Raw genomic sequence first — 18,519 nt, 5'->3', positions numbered from 1 at the left:
AAAAAAAAAAAAAAAAAAAAAAAAAAGAGCCGTGGGTTCTAGAACTCTGTTTCTCTTTACAAAATCTGGAAAAAAGAATTCAAGAATCCTTTAACAAAGATGAAGAACATCATAAATAAATTCAAGCAAACTAGCTCAATCTTCAGAAACAGACAGTGAAAAACGAGCAAAATCCATTAAAAAAACACAAAAATGGTCAAAATCCCCAAACAGAACAGATTCACACAGCAAAAGAAGATGAACAAACAAGAACAACAGGGAGAGAAGATGAACAAACCCGAGAGTATAAATCCTGAGGAAAACAGCAGAATCAAATCCAGCATGGCTAATAATCTCATCTTCGCTCATCTTCAAAGCCGCCGGCATCCATTTCAAGAACGTGAAGTAAGTCCAAATGTTGAGATTAACATATTTCCGCACAGAACTTCCGGAGCCGCGAGGGCTACTTCGTCCGCCATTGATGTACCATTTCGGAAAATAAACTCTGTCGTTGATCGGTTGAATCCGCAGAATCGCAAAAGCAAGAAGGAACACAAACGCAGTGATGATATTGATTAAGGCGGAAACTCCAATATCCGCGAGAGTCGCCATTGTAGGGCACAGAGGTTTCTAGAGAGAGAAAAAGGGAGAGGGAAATGAAAGGATTTATCGGGAGGTTGAAGAAGAAAGGAATATGAAGGAATTTCTGAATGTGAATGATTATCAATGGAAGGATTTAACCGCTTGAGAGCATATTTTTGCTTGTGGGAATTGGTTTCTGACTTCCGCAATCCGCCATTTCTACTGCAACTGTGACAGAGCTTAGAGAGAGAAACACACATATTCTACTTTTTAAAAAGAATTAATAAAAAAAACTTTAAATAATTTCTTTAACTTAAAATTTTTCAAAATTAAAAAATTATCTTGTCCTTTTAAATATTTTATTAATTCAAAATTTTTTAAACACTTCATCCGAAAGGTAGTGTACTTGTAAATTTGTAAATGTTCGACTTCCGTCTAGTTCTGATACTAGTGGTTAGGATCACACAACAAAGCAATACACTTAATCTAGATGAACACAAAGAACAGAATAGAGAAAATGCAAAGAGAATATGTGATGTCCCACATTCATGGGGAGGAGAACAAACCACCATTTATAAGGGTGTGGAAACCTTCTCCTAGCAGACGCGTTTCAAAACCTTGGGGAGAAGTCTGAAAGGAAAAGCCCAAAGAGGACAATATTTGCTAGGGGTGGATCTGGGTCGTTACATAATATTTGGCTAAAGGTTTTACATTGATGGCTATAGATATGTACTTTCTATATCCTTGCATTTTCTCTTTTCTGTTAAATTAAGTGTGTTGTTGTTGTGCAATCCTAACACTGTGACTTATAAATGTTTGATATTTGAATTTTATTATCTTTTAGTGATTAATGTAACATATATTATAAATAAATAAGATTTTTAAAATAATTATAAAAAGAACAATATGCAAACAGAGAATTGGTTGGGTTAGGTTGGGTTGTGATCCTATTCGGATTGGTTGGATTGGTCTATTCAAGTTGTTTAGGTTCGGGTCTTCAATCCAACCAACCTGAAATTTTAGATCGGACGGTATTCCAGTTCGTCTCCATTTTAATGAAACTCTTCCTCATCACTTTGTTTGTATTGAAAAGGAAAGAGAAGGCGGTTGTACTTTGTCATTCCTCGATTCTCGGCACCATCGGGTTTCTTCCCAATTGTCATTCCTCGATTCTCGGCACCGGCACCATCGAGGGTTTCTTCCCAAACATCATCGTTATCTCAGCTCTCGCCATTTCAACCCGTATCTAATGTAGCCCACAGCTCGCCTCAAACCCTACCCAGCTTTCCAGAATTTTATATATATATATATATATATATATATATATATATATATATATACATATATAAAAAGAAGGTGGTTTGCTGAGTGGTGGCAACGTGAGATCACCATTAATTAATCAAAGCACGCTCTAGATTTATGCTTTCAAACCATAGTAATAAGTTAGGGCCACTATTTTTCATATTTTTATTTAAAAAAAAAAAGGTTAAATTATTCGAATTTGATCGATCCTTAAACTTCCAGTTTTTTACCAATATATTCCTTGCACATTCAAACATTTTAAAATCAATGATCCAAGAAACCTAATCAACCAAATCGGTACGGCTAGAGTTGGATTGGGTTGGGTTCGGGTTGATTCGTGAGCTCTCTTAAAATTAGATTACGTTGAACCAAACCAATCCCAATTTATTGTTAATTTTCACTTCAAGATAAAGTGGAAGTTATCTATTAAGGACAGGACTAGGCAAACGGAGGTCTATGAGCTTGAATAGTTTACTCTCTTGAATCTATAGGAGTGAAGACCGACGTTCTAGGTAACAACTGAACTCATAGCCCGTATTACTATTATATTACACACGACTGTAAAGAACCTTAGATGCTGTCGGAGTAAAGGATCTCCCGATCTAAAAAGAGGCTTTCAGTTGGACCAGGTGAGTACGGATGCAGCTCCGTGGACCGCTCGTCATTCTGGTAAGTCAGGTGTTGGTGGCCTGCAAATTTTAATTAAATAATATATATTTTACAAACTACCATTTTACTTTAATTAAAAATAAAATTTAAATAAACGACTCGGACAACTCGAACAAACCCACCGAAAAAATTTATGGTTAAGTTGAGTTGGGTCGGGTCGAAAAAATTTACAACTTGAACGGATAGACGAATAGATTGAGTATAAAAAAGGTCTAATGCTTCCAATACTTTTGAATAGTAAGGACAAGAATATGATACAAGAAACTGCCCAAACTAACTCAACAATAAACTCTTAACGAACTCATAAAACAGTATATACTTTGAACAATTTTGTATTATCCCAAAAGAATATTACAATATTCCCTAATCGAAACCGCCAAATTCAAGTATGAAACTGCCAAATTCTATTCTATAACCAGAAATTCATGCCCTCGCCGGCGAATCTCCAACGAACTTCAGTTACCATGAAAGACCTCGAAGAAGAAGCCACCAAATCCAAGAAGAAGAACTGAAGTTCATCTTCACCCATGTCGATTTCAATCCTTGAATCCTGCAAGAAGAGGAAGAGAAGGCCTAAGCTGTTTGGATTCCAAACGTTCGGCGACCCCGGATCGCCGATCAGCCCTGCCGGGCCGTTTCGTGAGAATATCAGAATCTTTCTTCAACAATGTGCAGAGATTGAAGAGTATAGAATTCAAGATATGCCCATATGGTGCACTCTCCTCGTTCATGAAAACAGAAGCTTCGTTGTTCCACTTTACACCATTGAAGAGGATGTGAAGCTCTCCCCAAAGCCCTACTGTGATCAATGCAGATGTTCTGGTTTGAATTCTTTATCCGCAGTGAGTTTCTGTTTCCTCCATGGATTCGATTCATGGCTGATCTTATTCTGTATTGAACTTTGCCTGTTTCAGGGTGGAGTAATCATTTTGTATCGAAAAGAAAATATCATATCATCATACCTTTGGATGATCGGTGGAATAAACGTTTAGATGATGGATTTGATCTTGATGATCAGACTCATCTTCTCCATGGCTTGATTCACTGCAATGGCTTCGGGCATTTGCTTTGCATCAATGGCATCGAAGGAGGCTCCAAGTTTCTTTGTGGCAGAGAAGTTATGGATCTTTGGGACAGAATCTGCACAAATCTAAGAACAAGGTGTAAAGAATTAATGTTACAAAAGCGTTAGTAAACTGATGCCAAAAGAAATCTTATCTAACTATCTGTTTGATTCCTAGGAAAATTACAGTTGAGGATTTGTCCAAGAAAAGATCAATGGATCTTCGTCTACTTCATGGCGTGGCCTATGGACATCCATGGTTTGGGCGATGGGGATACAGATTCTGCCGAGGAAGCTTCGGAGTTAAAGAACACCATTACAGTAGAGCTTTGGAAATCCTCAGTTCCTTGGAACTGGACAAGATAATGCATGATGTTGATGACACAGATCGAGGAACAGAGATGAAGCAAATCATTCGACATTATAGAAATCTCAGCGAAACACAATTGATTACATTGAAAGATCTACTGAAATTCATGTTGACAGTAAAATACGTTACCACGATTCAGAAGAAATCGATCCAACCAATCGTGAAATCTCCTCCTCCTTCCAGACAATCTCTGCAGCGAATCAAGCAGCCTTCTCTGGTGAAGGAGAAGCAAATACGGTACAGGAAGTTCGCCACCGCAATCTCGAATATGGATAGCCGATGGCCGGCGAGACGGTTGGAATACGCGGCGGAAGTGATTGTGAAAGCGCTGGAAGAAAAGAAATCAGATAAATCCAGCCATGGCGGAAATGGAATGACTCGACAAGAAGTTCGAGATGCTGCTCGCCTTCACATTGGCGACACAGGATTGCTCGATTATGTTCTAAAATCACTGAACAATGTGATTGTAGGGAACCAGATGGTTCGCCGCGCGGTAAACCCTAAAACGCGGATTTTGGAATACACGATTCACGAACTCAGAAATGGCGTTCAATTAACGGAAGAGCAAGAATCAACACAGAATTCAGAACCGATTTCAACTCCTGGAAATGATATTTACAGCGACGTTCTATGTCTATACAGAATCATTTTCCTCGATTATCCAGAATCAGAAATGGTAGAACTAGCAACACAAGGAGTTCTCGATAGCAAACATTTTGCCAAAGAATGGCCTCTCCGAGACGAAGAAGGTCATCTACTAACCTTCATTATCCGATTGACGCCGAGGCTGGCTTTTACACAGTCGGAATCGGAGTTGAAGAGCGATTTCATGCCGTCAGGCGAGGTAGTGGTTCTTCCATTACACGCAACGATCGGAGAAGTGAAAGAAGCAGCAGAAAAAGCCCTAAGAGACACATATTACGTTACGGAACAGTTTGAGGTTATGGATATCGACAATTTGGAGACCTCCGAAGACAGAGAGGTGATTTTCGGAGCGGCGGAATCGGGAGCGGAGTTGTTTGTGAAAGGAATGGGGATGGATTTTGAGACGCCATTGAAGTATCAAGGAGGAGTTGATACTTGGAAAGTCCGGTGCGAGTGCGGCGCCGGCGACGACGACGGCGAGAGGATGGTGGCCTGTGACATCTGCGAGATCTGGCAGCACACTCGCTGCTGTGGAATTGACGACGCCGATAACGTCCCGCCGCTGTTCGTCTGCGTCGCCTGCTGCGATTCGCTTGGCCAGTTGAGGATCTGAAAAGGAACAATCGCCGCCGGAGATTTGATTCTCCGTCGAGATTTTGTAGTTTTAGAAAAGATTTGAATGAACATGCAAATATCAGCATATTCAATTTTGGAAAATTTAAAAAAATAAAAAAATAAATAAAAAAAAAGGACTTTTTCCCCCCAAGTCCTTTCCCTTGTAGAAAATTACAACTAACCCCCTTTTGTTTAGGGAATAGTAGTAATCAAGCTTTTTTTTTTTCTTTTTTTTTTTTCTTTTTTGAGATAAAATACCAATCAAGCTTTTGATTAAGAGAGTGTGAATATCTTTACCATATTTGTCTACTTCGAATTTAATTTTGAAATTTGTATTAATTTGAGTTTTTTTATTATTATTTTTTTTTTAACGATATTTGTATTTCTAACAATTTTTTATTTGAATAAATGAATCCAGTGTTTTTTTTTTTAAATTTTTTATTTCAAATAAGATAAAGCTTTATTTTATTATTAAAAAAACTAAATTTAGGGCTGATTATTATTATTATTATTATTATTATTATTATTATTATTTCCATCATTGTCTTTATGAATGCATCATAAGTTTCTTTACTTTTAAATAATAATAATAACAAATAGATCATGAATTTAATTTTTTTAAAAATATTGGACCGCTAATAAATATAAATTTTCTTTTATTTTATTATAATTATAGAAATGCCTGACTTATTGTGAGATCATATATTGGTTGAAGACATAAACTAAGCATTATTGTGATATCATACATTGGTTGAAGAGAGAAACTAGGCATTTCTTAGAAGGGAATGAGGCTTTGTACTTATTGTTCCTACACGTTATCCTTACTTTCAATAGCATATTTGAATCGGTGAGACAAAGATTTTGAGTCCTCTGCTCTACCGATTGAGCGATACCGACCATTTCATTTCGTACACATTATCCTTATTTATTTTCATAGCAGATTTGAACCAAACCGATGACACAAAGATTTTGAGTCCTCTACTCTACCAACTCAACGATACTAGCCATTTCCTTTTCCAATACATTAGACTTTTTTATTTAAAAAGATGTTTGGCATATATTTGTTGGAGAGAGAAACGAAACATTCATGAGAAGGGAGTGAAAAACTCTCCCTAAATCACCATGTCCAAAATTGTAGTCTCACGATCATACATAATGGACCAAAGTGGACAATATATGTTAGATGTAAGCTTGAATTGTTACAATTGGTATTTAAGAGCTAGGCACCGAGTGACGTGCCAACAAGAACAATGACCCCAATTGGAGTGGATTGTAAGATCTTACATCGATTGGAGAGAACAATGAAATATTATGACAGAATGAAGCAACGACGCTAGTCCTTAAAACCTCTCCCTAACATTTTAAAATCGGGACGACCATGGACTATTACAAATATTAATATAATTAAATACTAAGATTTAATTGACAATAAAGTTTGTTAGAGCAATAAAACTTGAAATGGGCCCTTTATTACGCGAGAAAAGAATTATCAAAAATCGTAAATCAATTTAAACCATCGCTCTCATTTCTCACGGCGACTCGAGCTCTTTACTCACACTCCGAGACTCCAATCCAACCACCGGCGATCCCTTTTCACTATCATTCTTCACATGTCCCGCCGCCACAGCGCCGCCGTAATCAGTAACATTACCATAAATCAACACCACTCCTCCGACGACGGCGCAACAGAACGCCACACCGGAAGAAACCTGCAACCTCGTCGGGACCACCGCCGCGACCGTAAATCCAACGCAACCGCCAATCGCTCTCATCCAGGAAAACCACATCGAAATCGCAGCTTCCTTCCCCGCCGGCGAGCAATCGAGCACCAAAACTCTTCCGTATGAATGAAGAAGCGCCGCCGCAGTGCCTTGAAGAGAAGCGAAGACGAACACCACAGGGCGCCGCCACGCGTCGTTGTGGAAGTAGAAACAGATGGCGGAAGTGACGGCGGAGAGGATAAACCCTAGGATCTGCATTTTAGAGGCGTCGGCTTTGATTCGGATCTGAAATTGATGGAGTAATGGAAGGGAAATGAGAGGGATAAGGAAGTAGATTAGCCATAGATAGAGAATCAAGGCTGGCTTGAAGCAGATCTGGCCGATTAGGAAGAGTGAAACGGCGATGAAGACGGCGATTGTAGTGAAGGAGGAAAGGAATCCGGCGGAGATTACGGTGCCGATTGCGTGAGGATATTTGAAAATTGTAAGAAGGTGAAGCTCTGAATCGGAAGGGATTGTTACAGAAACTGATCGATTTGTGAGGAAGACATGGACAATTCCTAGAAGCCATTTCAGGCCGCCGAAGATCGTGACGATCCATAGGCTGAGGAAGTGGTTCTCGTCTCCCTCTTTCTCTTGCCTGTTACTACATAGAAATAAAATAAATAAATAAATAAATAAATTTATTTATTTATTTATTTATTTTGCTTATTTTGGCCCTTCCAATTTTAAAATATATTATTTTGGTTAAATTAATCAAAATATCATAAACTTTATAGTTTCAATTTTTTATGATATTAAATTTTAAATTAATAAAAAATTATTAAATGTGTAAATTTTTAAAAGTTTTATTAAACTTTTAAATGGTTTTTAAATTAACTTTTTTAAAAATTAAAAAATACTTGATCTTTCTTCTTTAAAATATTGATGAAATTTCAAAAATAATATTAAAAAGTTCAGAAATAATTTATGAGTGGTTGATATATGATTTTTGTTCATATATTGACGATAAGAATTATTTTTTTTTAGTAAAAGTAAAGAGCGTCAATGCTACTTTTAAAATTTTATGAATATTTTTTAAACATAGTACTAAGTTTAATATTTTTAAAATTTAGGAGTATCAGTGATTTTTTTTTTTTTTTTAAAGTTTAAGGTTGAAACACTATTAGAAGTTAAAGGGTATTTTTGTAATAAAATACTAACCGTTTCCTCCCAAATTAAAATAAGAATATTTTTTAAACTATTTTGAAAATTTAAAAATATTATTAAAAAAGTTTAGGGTCTTTTTTTTTTATTAATTTATTCTTTTTATATTTTTTTTCAATATAAAATTTATCACAATATTTCATAATTTTGTAGTAAAGAGTTTTCACGGTATAATAGACCAAAATTAATAAAAATCAAACATATAAGAACCAAAATAATATTAAAAATTTTAATTTTATATCTAATAAGCATTAAACTTATTAAAAATTTAGAGTGGTATAAAAATAGAATATGTGAAAAATTTATAAAAAAATAAAAATAAAAATTACCATTTAAATAATTTAAATTTTGTTGTAAATATGTGAATTAAACATGTAATTTTAAAAAAAATCCATTAATTTTTTATTAGAAAAAAGTTAATATTTTAGTACAAATTTTCAATTTCATAGATCTAGAAAAATGTTACCGTCGAAGCATGTGGTAAGTGAAGGCGGAGATAGCGGCGGCGCCCAAGCCGCCAACGGCGGTGGAGCACGACGAAATCAGACCAGACCCGGTTCTTCTTTGAGCAAATTTGGCCTTAAGAACGGTCGGCCCAACGAGGCCACGCAGCATGAGGCCAAGGTGACGCGTGTGAGAGGTGAAAGCAACCGAGTGAGCAATAACGATTAAAACAATGTAAAGAGGAAAAATCTTGACGGTTCTGAAGACGCCGGTCGGAAGACAAGAGAGTGCTCCGGCGGCGACGGCGCCGACAGCGATGAGGTGTTGATTGAAGCCATAATCGAGGTGGAAAGAGGCGAATACGAGAATTGGGCCGGCCAGAATCAGGCCCAAAGCCCATGAGATTGAGGTCCATATTAATGGCGAAAATCGGGTGCCCGATACTTTTATTGTGTGCTCCGTTAGTATTTGGTACCTGCGTCCAGCCAATCAGAGAAATCCACGTGTACGTTATTATTATTGTTTTCATCAATTTTTTCAACATTCTTTTACTCCTAAAAATTTACCCTAAATATATTTTTTTAGACAAAATTGTTTAAAATATCGTAACGACCCAGACCCAAATCCACCGTTAGTAAATATTGTCTTTGGGCTTTCCGCTTTAAAATACTTTTACTAGGAGAAGGTTTCACACTCTTGACAAGGTGATTTGTTACAAAATATTATCAGAGTTAGTCACTGGACGATGTGTCAGCCTTCTCGCTGTTCCCCGAAGGGAGTAGACACGAAGTGGTGTGCCAGTAAGAACGCTGGCCTCGAAGGAGGTGGATTGTGATGTCCCACATTGGTCGGGGAGGAGAACAAATCACGCTTTATAAGGTGTGAAAACCTTCCCCCATCAGATGCCTTTTAAAGTCGTGAGGGGAAGCCCAAAATGAAATGATAGGACAATATCCCCGAGTGATGGATCCGGGTCGTTACAAATATGTTACAAATATATTCGATATAGTTTATAACATTATTCATATAAATTAATATGATAATTGATAAAAATGGATTATATAACGATTTTTACAATATATTTTAAAAATAAAATAAAGGGTAAAAATCATTTTAATTTTTTATATAATTATAAATAATATTTTTTACTTACGAACTTACAGCTGCATTTCTCCTGGAACGCAATCGAAGCCCATGACGCTCTTAAACCATCCCTGCGGCGGCTCCGTCGCAGCCCCACTAATCTGGCTGATAATCAACGGAAACACAACCGGAATCAACACCGTCAACACAGACAACGAGCACAGTTCATAGAAACACCATCCCGCCATCTCCATAATCGACGGCTTTTCCCCATGCCCTTCGTACGCCCTATACACCTCCTTCGCCCTCTCCAGCTTCGCCGCCATGCTGTGAAAATCCGGCGTATCCTTCCGGCTTCCGCCGCTGCCCGACCTCGTCGTCGACGTGATCCGGCCGCTGCCAGATCTCGGCGGCGGTGCGCTCTGGATCTCCGATGACTTCGGTCGTGGACTCTGCTCGGCCATAGCGATGTGCGCACAAGGTGTTCGATGAAATGCCGAAGTGAAAAATTAGGGCAAATTTTAGCGTAGAGAGGGGTAGAGTATTAAAATGGGGGATTGGGATGGAGGTTGATGAGGCTACAGCTGGTGGAGCGAGAGAATCAATGAAGATTGAAAGAGGAGTTTCGATACGTTCAGTGACAATGGCGGCCCGTAGGTATGGATCTTAGCATCTTTCTATGCTTTCTCTCGTTTCTTCTTGTTTTGTTCTTTTGTTTTTTTAAAAAATGGTAAAAATATCCTTTGTTCTTCAGAAAGTTTTGAATTATTTTATTTCTCCATATGTTTTTAATTGCTTTCTATTTAATAAATTTTTAAATTAGTCTTTTAGTTTAATTAGTCCCTTAATTTTTTATAAATTCTATTTTCTTGTTTATTGATTTTTCTTTTTCTGTTTTTCTCCCATTTATTCAAAAAAGAAAAAAAGAAAAAGAAGAAGAAGAAGAGACGTGTTTAATATTTATTTATTTATATTTTTTAATGTAAACAAAATAAAATAGGTTTCGTAGTTATTGTTTAAATTAAGATGATTAATTATTTTGTTTTATGTAAAATGATTTTTTTTTTAAATAAAACATTTGAATCTATTTTTTTTATGTTTTTAAAATATTCATTTTATATGAAAAACATGATAGATAATGATTTGGTCATGCTTTTAAAAAATTGAAATTGGAGATAAGTCATTTTTGTTTTGTTTTGTTTTTTTTTTTTTTGAAATTTTGTATATACTCTTGGGATATTTTTTTAATCACAAAATAAATGAGAAGCATAAAATAATTATTAAACAATTGAAAAAAAAAAGAAAATAAGAAAAAACACGAGTTGTGCCATCGATAACCCGACCCGCCTGAATCATAAAGGTTAGGTTAGATTAGATAGTATTTTGAGTTTAATTGAGTTTTTTTTTTATTTTTTATTTTTAACCGAACCAGTTTGCTGGGAGTGCAAGTAGTTGGACTTGACGAAGGGACAGAAAGTGTGGTTGGTACAGAAGAAGCGGGAACCATGATTCTCTTACGTTGCCAACCTTGGGGAGCTTAAATAGAGGAACTTTCTACCTCGACAACGTCTCCTCCTTCTCCTGCATCTTCAGTTTCTTCGGCATCATCTTCCAATCGGAGTTGCCGACGAGTGCCGTTAGTTGAGTTTTCGAGTTAAGAGAACACAAATTTGTGTCGGCTAAAACCATATATATATATATATATATATATATATATATATGAATTTTGGCAAATATTTAATTGAAATTAATTAATTTATTACTTGGTAAAAATTTAAATTTTAGGGTTTAAATGGATTTACCTATTACTTTTTTATTAATTTAAATGAGTAATTTTTTTTTTCAAAATTAAAATAATAAAGTAAATTTTTTATAAATAAAAAACTAAATTAAAAATATATATTTATCTAAAATGGAAATAAATAAATAAGTGAAATGGAAGATTTGTTCGATTCCATTCGGTCCTCTCGTTTGGAGGAAAGAACATCAATCATCAATATTCTCTCTCTCTTGTTTTTCTTTTTCACTACGAAGTGTGCTTCATTCCTCAGGCAAGGCTTCCGATCGAGGAGAAATGTATTTCTCCAACGCGAATTTTGTCTCTAGCTCTACCATTCCGGCTGCCGTTCTTCCACTTCCTTCTCGAAATGTAATTTCTCGTGAAGTTTCTTTCTCGTTTTCTTTGGCGTTCTGCTCTATTTTACTTCGAAGTTCTTTTTCCTCAAGTATTTTTTCTCTGTTTCTATCGGTAGTATGCGTGTTTCAGGATGTCTCACCGGAAAATTCATCGGAGTTTGCTTTCTAGTTCAGTGTTGGAGTTTATGGCGGGAAGAAATCTCAGAGTTCTGTCGAATTCGAGTAATCGCGAGAGTAGCGACACTTCGACTGATTTTGACGTTCCGTTTCCACGAGATTATTTTGATCTTCTTGATCAGGTTTGGATTCAATCACTTTAGAAATCTCGTTTGTTTGTTTGTTTTTACTTCTTGGAGCCATTTTTTCTACGATCACTTCAATGCTGTGTGCGTTTTTTAGTGTCATTTGGTAGTTAGCTACTTCAATTAACTTCCACTTAGCTTTTCGTTTCATGTTTTTTTCAAATTACGTTTAACTTTGAGATGTAACTGTCATTTTCGGATCTCGTCTATAAAAAACTGCAGGCGAAAAAAGCAACTGAAGCGGCTTTAAGAGACAACAAACAGTTGATGGTTAGTTTGAGCACATTTTGATTTCTGTGGAATGGAAAGAAGCATTTATAGATTCATAAAATAGTCTGAATTTTCTGATCAAATCTATTGTACTTCAGGAGATTGAATTTCCAACTGCTGGACTCGAATCAGTTCCAGGTTCTTCCTGTTCTCGATTTATTGCATTTTAATTGTGTTACCATCTCAAGTCGTTCCCAGGCCTCTCTAGTAACTTTCTTTGCCTGTTACAGACCATATAACCTTATGTATCAGGTGATGGCGAAGGAGGAATCGAAATGACTGAGAGTATGCAATTGATTCGCCAATTTTGTGACTGCTTCATAGATCCACTGAAAGCCACCAGGACCAGAGTAGTAATGTCCTACTGCATTATCCTTCTATTCTCTTATAAAATAAAATGTTTGCATTCACATATATATGCTACAGAATTTATCACTGGAAGGAACTAAGAAGCAATCGATCTTTTATGCGTTTCTCTCTAAAATTTCATCTGCATACAGATCAAAACTATGAAGATTTTTCCCTTTTTCTCGAGAAACTACTCAGTGAGGCCACCACAATGTGGCTAACACATTTTCATCATCAGATGTATGAAGGAGAAGTTTTCAAATTCATATGTAGTGATTATTAGTAGGCATGCAGATTTTTAATCCACATCTATTACAGGGCAGCCATATGACTGTGGCCTCATTGAATAACTTATCAATCTTTTCCTTATGATATCAGTCAGTACTAAAAACCTCTCTGGTGCTATAGACTATAGGTTAGAAAAATCTTCTTGTTTTCTTCACGATTCATCAACTTTTTCCCTTTTATCTTTACGATTTATCAACTTTTGTCCTCCGAAATACATTCATATTATGAAATTTGAAGGAGGAAATGTAATGCAGCTGGCATCCTTTTTATAATCATGGTTTTGTTTGTAATATGCTTGCTGTCTGATGTTCTCTCACTTTTCTGACCATGAAAAAGCTCTTTCACATTCTAGACTGTTGGTTATAGTAAAGAGAAACATTTGTAGTTCTTTCCAGAGGCCAACGAAGTAAAATTTGCAAGAAATACAGCATTTGAGGGAGCTTCGTTCAAGTTGGACTATCTCACGAAACCATCATTCTTTGAGGATTTTGGTTTTGTTGAGAAAGTGAAAATGGCAGACCGTGTGAAACCAGAAGATGAACTTTTTCTGGTTGCATATCCATATTTCAATGTCAATGGTTAGTGCAGCCTTCCTTTGTTTCTTTTCCCTCTTATTTTAAAGCAATTTGCCCTTTGTCGGTTAAATTACATCGTCTTCTTCCCCATTGCAGAAATGCTTGTGGTTGAAGAGCTTTACAAGGAAGCTGTCGCAAACACTGCACGAAAGCTCATAATCTTTAATGGAGAGCTCGACCGCATTAGATCCGGCTGTATCCTTTTATCATCTTTTCTATTATCGAACGAAGAGTGGGCTTGGGATCAACTTTTAAAACGGTAAAAATGACATTATGTGGTTTCTGAAATTTAAGAAAAATGTCAAAATCTTAATTTTTTTTCATTTAATTGGTTCATGAACGAAACTCTAACGTATAAACTTTCAACTTTGCGTCTAAAACTTTCAACTTTGCGTCTAATAAATCTCTAGGGCATATTTTTTAAAATTTATAAGACCTATATTAGTCTATTGAATTTAGTAGCTTGGAATGATTTAGTCTCATAACTCGATTTTGGTACTCTTAAATTTGTAATGATATAATTCTCAACTTTAATATGCAACAATTTATTACTGCTTATTTTATAATTTGTAATGATCCTAAATTGTTAATTGTTCATGTTTCCGATCAAAGTTGAAAGACTTGTAAGTCCTTTTTAATCCTCTTTTACTTCATAAAATGAGATGAATTTTCCCATGACAGGTTGGTGGGTTGTAATTCCACAGTTCTCCTTTATTATTATTATTATTATTTTGTGTTTGTTATGTGACTGGACCTTGATAGAGTAAAGATTATCCGCCATTTTTCTACCCGAAGCTGGCGGCACTTACGAAGACTCTCTTCCCCAAGATGGAGACTGTATATTACATCCACAACTTCAAGGGACAGAAAGGAGGAGTTCTTTTCAGGTTTCACATGACACTTTCTTTTAAATCCTGCCAGTCCGATGATGATTCTTCCATAATTATATTCAATTATTGTATTTCCCGTTTGTTATGATGGTAATGAAGGTGCTACCCAGGTCCTTGGAAAGTCCTTAGAAAAGTGAGGAATAAATTCGTCTGTGTTCATCAGCAACAGGACATGCCTTCTCTCAAGGAAGTCGCTTTAAACATTCTTCCATCATCTTGAGGTTACGTAACTTCTCCACTAATGAACTCTTACTTCACAATCATCTCACCCACATTCCATAAACTTTTCTTTTTTTGTTCTATAGTTTCAGAAATCAAGCTTATAAAAGTTACTGATGTATATTTGGTTTATTTATAAATATAATAATTTCAAGATGGCCGAGAATGCTCGACTTATCAATTTATCCGGTAAACTACTAGGAGCTCATGTAGCCCGTTAAGATAAATTGCAAAAACAAAAATAATCTTTTCTATATTGAACGAGGATTATTTGGTTTAACTGCATATGTATTGAGCGAACTACATCTTTTTTTTTTTTTTTTTGGCAGGTCTTATTAGTCGATATTACCCTTCATTTTCATGCCAAGAGGATCATTTGTTTGCTAGCATCGAAGTCTTTTCTGGTAAATGCTACATCATCATAATCTGTATATTCCTATTCAATATTTGACGTCCATGAAATTTACGGAATGCCCAATAATACACATAATTTAAAAAAAAAACTAAAATTTAACTGAATCAAAATTTAGTTTTATGTTTAATACATTCCTAACCTATTCCAATAATAATAATAACAGATTTATTAGTCTTTAAATCCACAAACTATAAATTTTGTATATAAAATTAGAATATACATAAAAAGTCCATGATTAAAAGTTTAGACATTTATACACTTTAAGGCCCTATTATAAACTTTTTAAAATTAAAGAAGACTTATTTTTGGAGTTAAAGACCCATCAAACAAACTAAAAACTGTAACTATAATTTAACCTCAAGAAGGATTACTTTACGGTTAAATCTTAAAGTTCACTAAAATTCATTCAAAATGTAAGCATTAGAAAGAAAATAAAATTGAACTCTATGAACTATAAAACATAATTACAAATCCACGAACTGTTGAAGATTATTTGTTGCATATTGCTAAATCCAATTTCCCTCCAAGAAATACAGTGCAAAAAAAGAAAAATGTACACAAGGAGAAAGTTCTTCGAGGGTATTATTGAGAAAACAACCATTTTCTTTTCCATTCAGCTCAAACTATCAATAGTCGTAATAAAACTCTTCCTTCCTCTATCACCCTAAGAGATCACCAAAGTATCCCTTTTTGGGGGCCACAGAGAATCAATCAAAAGGCACAAATATGAGGCATCTTTCAATATTAGGAGCTTGAAAAAGAGAAATGGTATTAACTCACTCGCTGGTATATAGTGATGCGGACGCATGGTTCTATCTCATCCTTTTCTTTCTAGCTTCTGCTTCGTGTAACAACAACCCCCCCCCGAATGACTCCAGTTCCTAAAAGCCCCACCCCCTTTAATGAAAAAAGGTATAAGAAGACAGAGAAGGAAGTAGGTATTCTTCTATTTTCCACTTTTCTTTTTCTTTTTTTATGTATAAAAATATATATATATGGATACAAGTGTAGCTTCTGGGGAAGACAAGAATGCAATGGGGGGTGTGGGGGGTATTGAGAAGGAAGTGAAAATTAAGAGGGGGTGGAGAAATGAGTGATGAAGGAAGAAGGAAGAAGGAAGAAGGAAGAAGGAAGAAGGAAGAAGGAAGAAAGGATAATTTGATGTATAAATTCAATCAGAGGATGAGTCCAAGTTAGAGGGTATGGCTGAGGAGAGCTGAATATGAGACATTCGCACTGCTCCAAGTAATCTCTCTGGTAATTCTTCTGTTGTATTTGCCTACATTTTTTTACACACCGCCAAAACAAATTAACTGCTTTTAACACTTTTATAATAATACCATTTTTCTAATCCATTTTTACCATTTATTTTTCCCAACTTGATTAACAAAAATTTTCTAGCCATATTTAGTCTACAAGAATTGTCGATTCAAAAAACGCTATGACTTGTAAACTTGGTGGAAATTCAAAACATGTTGAGTGGAAATGACTTTGAAATAGTTAAAAATCACTTTTGTTCTAAACAATCAATTTTGATGGTACGAAAATCTTGTTTAAAAGAAGAAAAAAATATGTTTTAGAGTGATTTTGAACATGAAAAAAATCATTTGAATAGTTTCAAAATTAGTTTCAAACATGTTCCGATCACATAACCGAAAGTTTAAAACCACCCCCAAATATGCCTTTAAAACTCTCATTTTTATTCCTTAACATCATTCTTTTTCTGTCTTTCTCCTTTTCTCCCGATGAGCATATTTAATTATTAAATTTCCACACCAAAATTGGTCTCTCTATATATCATACCTCTCTAAATTTTGTCTCCAAATTTATTTTTCTTCCCCCTTTAGCCCCTTTCACTCTAGTATCTTACAAATATAAATAGAATGATAAATTTGAAAACTTGTTTGTTGTTTTACAACTATTGCACGGTGGATTAAAAAGATAACTAATAAACTTGTTTTTTTTTTTTTTTTTTGTTTGGGTAATAAAACACGATATGCTTGGTTGTATTTTTGAAAAACAAAATTTGTTGATAAGTGACCCGTTTTAACAATAGACCATTCAAGCGATACTTCAAAACTTTCAAATTAACGACATTGCATCTTCATCAACAAAAGAAGAAACTTTGCAGAGTTTGAAAACAAACCTGTATAAGGAAAGCCATGTCAACCACCAATGTTGTAATTACACCAATGACGAGTCCCAAAACTCCATTAGCAACTGTCGAAGAGCCAATATCGACATCGACCTGCACGAACAAAGATCACTCATAAGTATCACAATACTTGTGTTGTGAGATTAAAACAAACAAACAAACAAGCATTTTCTCTATTGATTGAATGTATTAAAGAATCTGTTCTTGTTCTTTGCCAAAACCAACGGAAAGTTCAAGAGTCATGGAGAGTTTGTACCTCTAAATACTTGGGCCCTCGAATATAGTTGCAATCAACTGCTTTTCCCAATAAGCATGGCGTACTTCCAACACTTTGGCGAACAATCCATGAACCCTGCATCATTTCATATTTTTAATAAACATAACCAAAAATGGCTTCTTATAAAACATTTAAATACCACGTTGGGGGGTTTTGAACCAAAGGTACTTAATCCATCGACATTTTTAATGAAAATTAGAGATCCAAACCATCCAGAGTTATACCATCATTGTGATTTATTATTATTATTTTGGGTTAGAAAGAATTTTCATTAAAAAAAATGATACTCAATTTTAGGAAAAAGGGGCAAAAACAAAAACGTTCCAGTTGAACGTCAACTTGATAAGGAGAACAGGTGCAAAATTTTCTCAGAAAACAAGTACAAAACTTTGAAAAGATTTCTAGAGACACCCTACATAGCTCTCCTATTCATCACCTATCAATAAAGAATAATAAAACTAAAATTCCAAGCAATAGAAGATCGAATGGTATCTGGAGATATATACCTTGGGAACTGAAGGAATGAGTTTTAACCTACTGTTGCGAAATTCATCGTCGCCATCAACAAAACGTTTCAAAAGAGATCCAGAAATTAGTTCCTTCGTCACGAAATAAAATATCATGCTGTAGTGCGTCGAACCAGGTACCTGAACAAATAGCATTAACTCGACCATCAGAACTTGGAGTATAGTACATTCAGTTTCCTCTTTGAATTGAAATAAAATAGAGAGCTTACTTGCACGTTTATGACGATAGAGAAAAGACCTTTTTCTGAAGCAACCTAAAGAAGTAAACATGTACGGAAAGTTTAATCCAACTAAACGAGAAGTAATACAGAGCTTTCGAGTTCATTTAACTGAAAAATGCAAAAGGGTCAAGTGATGATGATGTATCTTGTTGCCTTGCCTGATGATTATTCAGTAAACAAAAAAAAAAAAAAAAAAAAAAAAAAAAAAAAAAAAAAA

At 35.2% G+C, this 18,519-nt stretch overlaps 5 protein-coding genes across 6 annotated transcripts in view; 2 read left to right on the top strand and 3 right to left on the bottom strand.

Annotated features, from left to right (window-relative positions):
* Positions 1-785, bottom strand: part of LOC111431228 (CSC1-like protein At1g32090) — an 8,279-nt gene extending 7,494 nt beyond the window's left edge. Inside the window, exon 1 of the mRNA XM_023067821.1 lies at positions 278-785. Coding sequence (XP_022923589.1) covers positions 278-591 — 314 coding nt within the window. The 5' untranslated portion in view covers positions 592-785. The remainder of the gene's footprint in view (positions 1-277) is intronic.
* Positions 786-2,985: 2,200 nt separating this feature from the next.
* On the top strand, positions 2,986-5,331 carry LOC111430984 (PHD finger protein MALE MEIOCYTE DEATH 1). Its single transcript, XM_023067458.1, has 3 exons — positions 2,986-3,354; positions 3,447-3,693; positions 3,774-5,331. The coding sequence occupies exons 1-3, from the start codon at positions 3,060-3,062 to the stop codon at positions 5,221-5,223; spliced, it is 1,992 nt and encodes a 663-aa protein (XP_022923226.1). The 5' UTR covers positions 2,986-3,059; the 3' UTR covers positions 5,224-5,331.
* Positions 5,332-6,672: 1,341 nt separating this feature from the next.
* On the bottom strand, positions 6,673-9,990 carry LOC111430980. 2 transcript variants are annotated; one of them, XM_023067452.1, is made up of 3 exons: positions 9,758-9,990; positions 8,619-9,071; positions 6,673-7,592 (listed from the first exon to the last, which is right to left on the bottom strand). In XM_023067452.1, exons 1-3 carry the CDS (start codon positions 9,931-9,933, stop codon positions 6,755-6,757), a joined length of 1,467 nt encoding a protein of 488 aa, XP_022923220.1. In that variant the 5' UTR covers positions 9,934-9,990; the 3' UTR covers positions 6,673-6,754. The 2 variants fall into 2 exon arrangements, with proteins under 2 accessions (XP_022923220.1, XP_022923222.1); XM_023067454.1 differs by having other exon boundaries at positions 6,673-7,586.
* Positions 9,991-11,640: 1,650 nt separating this feature from the next.
* LOC111431057 (protein LOW PSII ACCUMULATION 3, chloroplastic) lies at positions 11,641-15,116 on the top strand. The gene is made up of 10 exons (XM_023067565.1): positions 11,641-11,828; positions 11,932-12,114; positions 12,340-12,387; positions 12,486-12,525; positions 12,640-12,740; positions 13,409-13,601; positions 13,695-13,793; positions 14,368-14,485; positions 14,588-14,709; positions 15,037-15,116. Exons 1-9 carry the CDS (start codon positions 11,754-11,756, stop codon positions 14,706-14,708), a joined length of 978 nt encoding a protein of 325 aa, XP_022923333.1. The 5' UTR covers positions 11,641-11,753; the 3' UTR covers position 14,709; positions 15,037-15,116.
* Positions 15,117-15,542: 426 nt separating this feature from the next.
* The window catches only part of LOC111431056 (protein ENHANCED DISEASE RESISTANCE 2-like), a 14,096-nt gene continuing 11,119 nt past the window's right edge, over positions 15,543-18,519 (bottom strand). The window contains exons 19-23 of the mRNA XM_023067563.1: positions 18,291-18,335; positions 18,061-18,201; positions 17,534-17,629; positions 17,269-17,370; positions 15,543-16,401 (exon numbers count right to left, since the gene is read on the bottom strand). Of these exons, the coding sequence (XP_022923331.1) occupies positions 16,294-16,401; positions 17,269-17,370; positions 17,534-17,629; positions 18,061-18,201; positions 18,291-18,335 (492 nt within the window). The 3' untranslated portion in view covers positions 15,543-16,293. The remainder of the gene's footprint in view (positions 16,402-17,268; positions 17,371-17,533; positions 17,630-18,060; positions 18,202-18,290; positions 18,336-18,519) is intronic.

Source organism: Cucurbita moschata, unplaced genomic scaffold, assembly GCF_002738365.1.
Source record: "Cucurbita moschata cultivar Rifu unplaced genomic scaffold, Cmos_1.0 Cmo_Scf00035, whole genome shotgun sequence".
In the NCBI taxonomy this organism is placed as follows: Eukaryota; Viridiplantae; Streptophyta; class Magnoliopsida; order Cucurbitales; family Cucurbitaceae; genus Cucurbita; species Cucurbita moschata.
This window is presented reverse-complemented; position numbering and strand designations above follow the sequence as displayed.

What these genes read in the sequence shown, in the direction of transcription:
- LOC111430984 (XM_023067458.1), top strand. Translation starts at nt 3,060, where the DNA reads ATGTCGATTTCAATCCTTGAATCCTGCAAGAAGAGGAAGAGAAGGCCT. An exon ending in TGATCAATGCAGATGTTCTG is followed by an intron (nt 3,355 to 3,446) that starts GTTTGAATTCTT and finishes TGCCTGTTTCAG; the next exon opens with GGTGGAGTAATCATTTTGTA. An exon ending in TGCACAAATCTAAGAACAAG is followed by an intron (nt 3,694 to 3,773) that starts GTGTAAAGAATT and finishes TTTGATTCCTAG; the next exon opens with GAAAATTACAGTTGAGGATT.
- LOC111430980 (XM_023067452.1), bottom strand. Translation starts at nt 9,933, where the DNA reads ATGGAGATGGCGGGATGGTGTTTCTATGAACTGTGCTCGTTGTCTGTG. An exon ending in GTTCCAGGAGAAATGCAGCT is followed by an intron (nt 9,072 to 9,757) that starts GTAAGTTCGTAA and finishes GGCTGGACGCAG; the next exon opens with GTACCAAATACTAACGGAGC. An exon ending in ACTTACCACATGCTTCGACG is followed by an intron (nt 7,593 to 8,618) that starts GTAACATTTTTC and finishes ATTTCTATGTAG; the next exon opens with TAACAGGCAAGAGAAAGAGG.
- LOC111431057 (XM_023067565.1), top strand. Translation starts at nt 11,754, where the DNA reads ATGTATTTCTCCAACGCGAATTTTGTCTCTAGCTCTACCATTCCGGCT. An exon ending in TTCCACTTCCTTCTCGAAAT is followed by an intron (nt 11,829 to 11,931) that starts GTAATTTCTCGT and finishes TTCTATCGGTAG; the next exon opens with TATGCGTGTTTCAGGATGTC. An exon ending in CGACCGCATTAGATCCGGCT is followed by an intron (nt 13,794 to 14,367) that starts GTATCCTTTTAT and finishes GATAGAGTAAAG; the next exon opens with ATTATCCGCCATTTTTCTAC.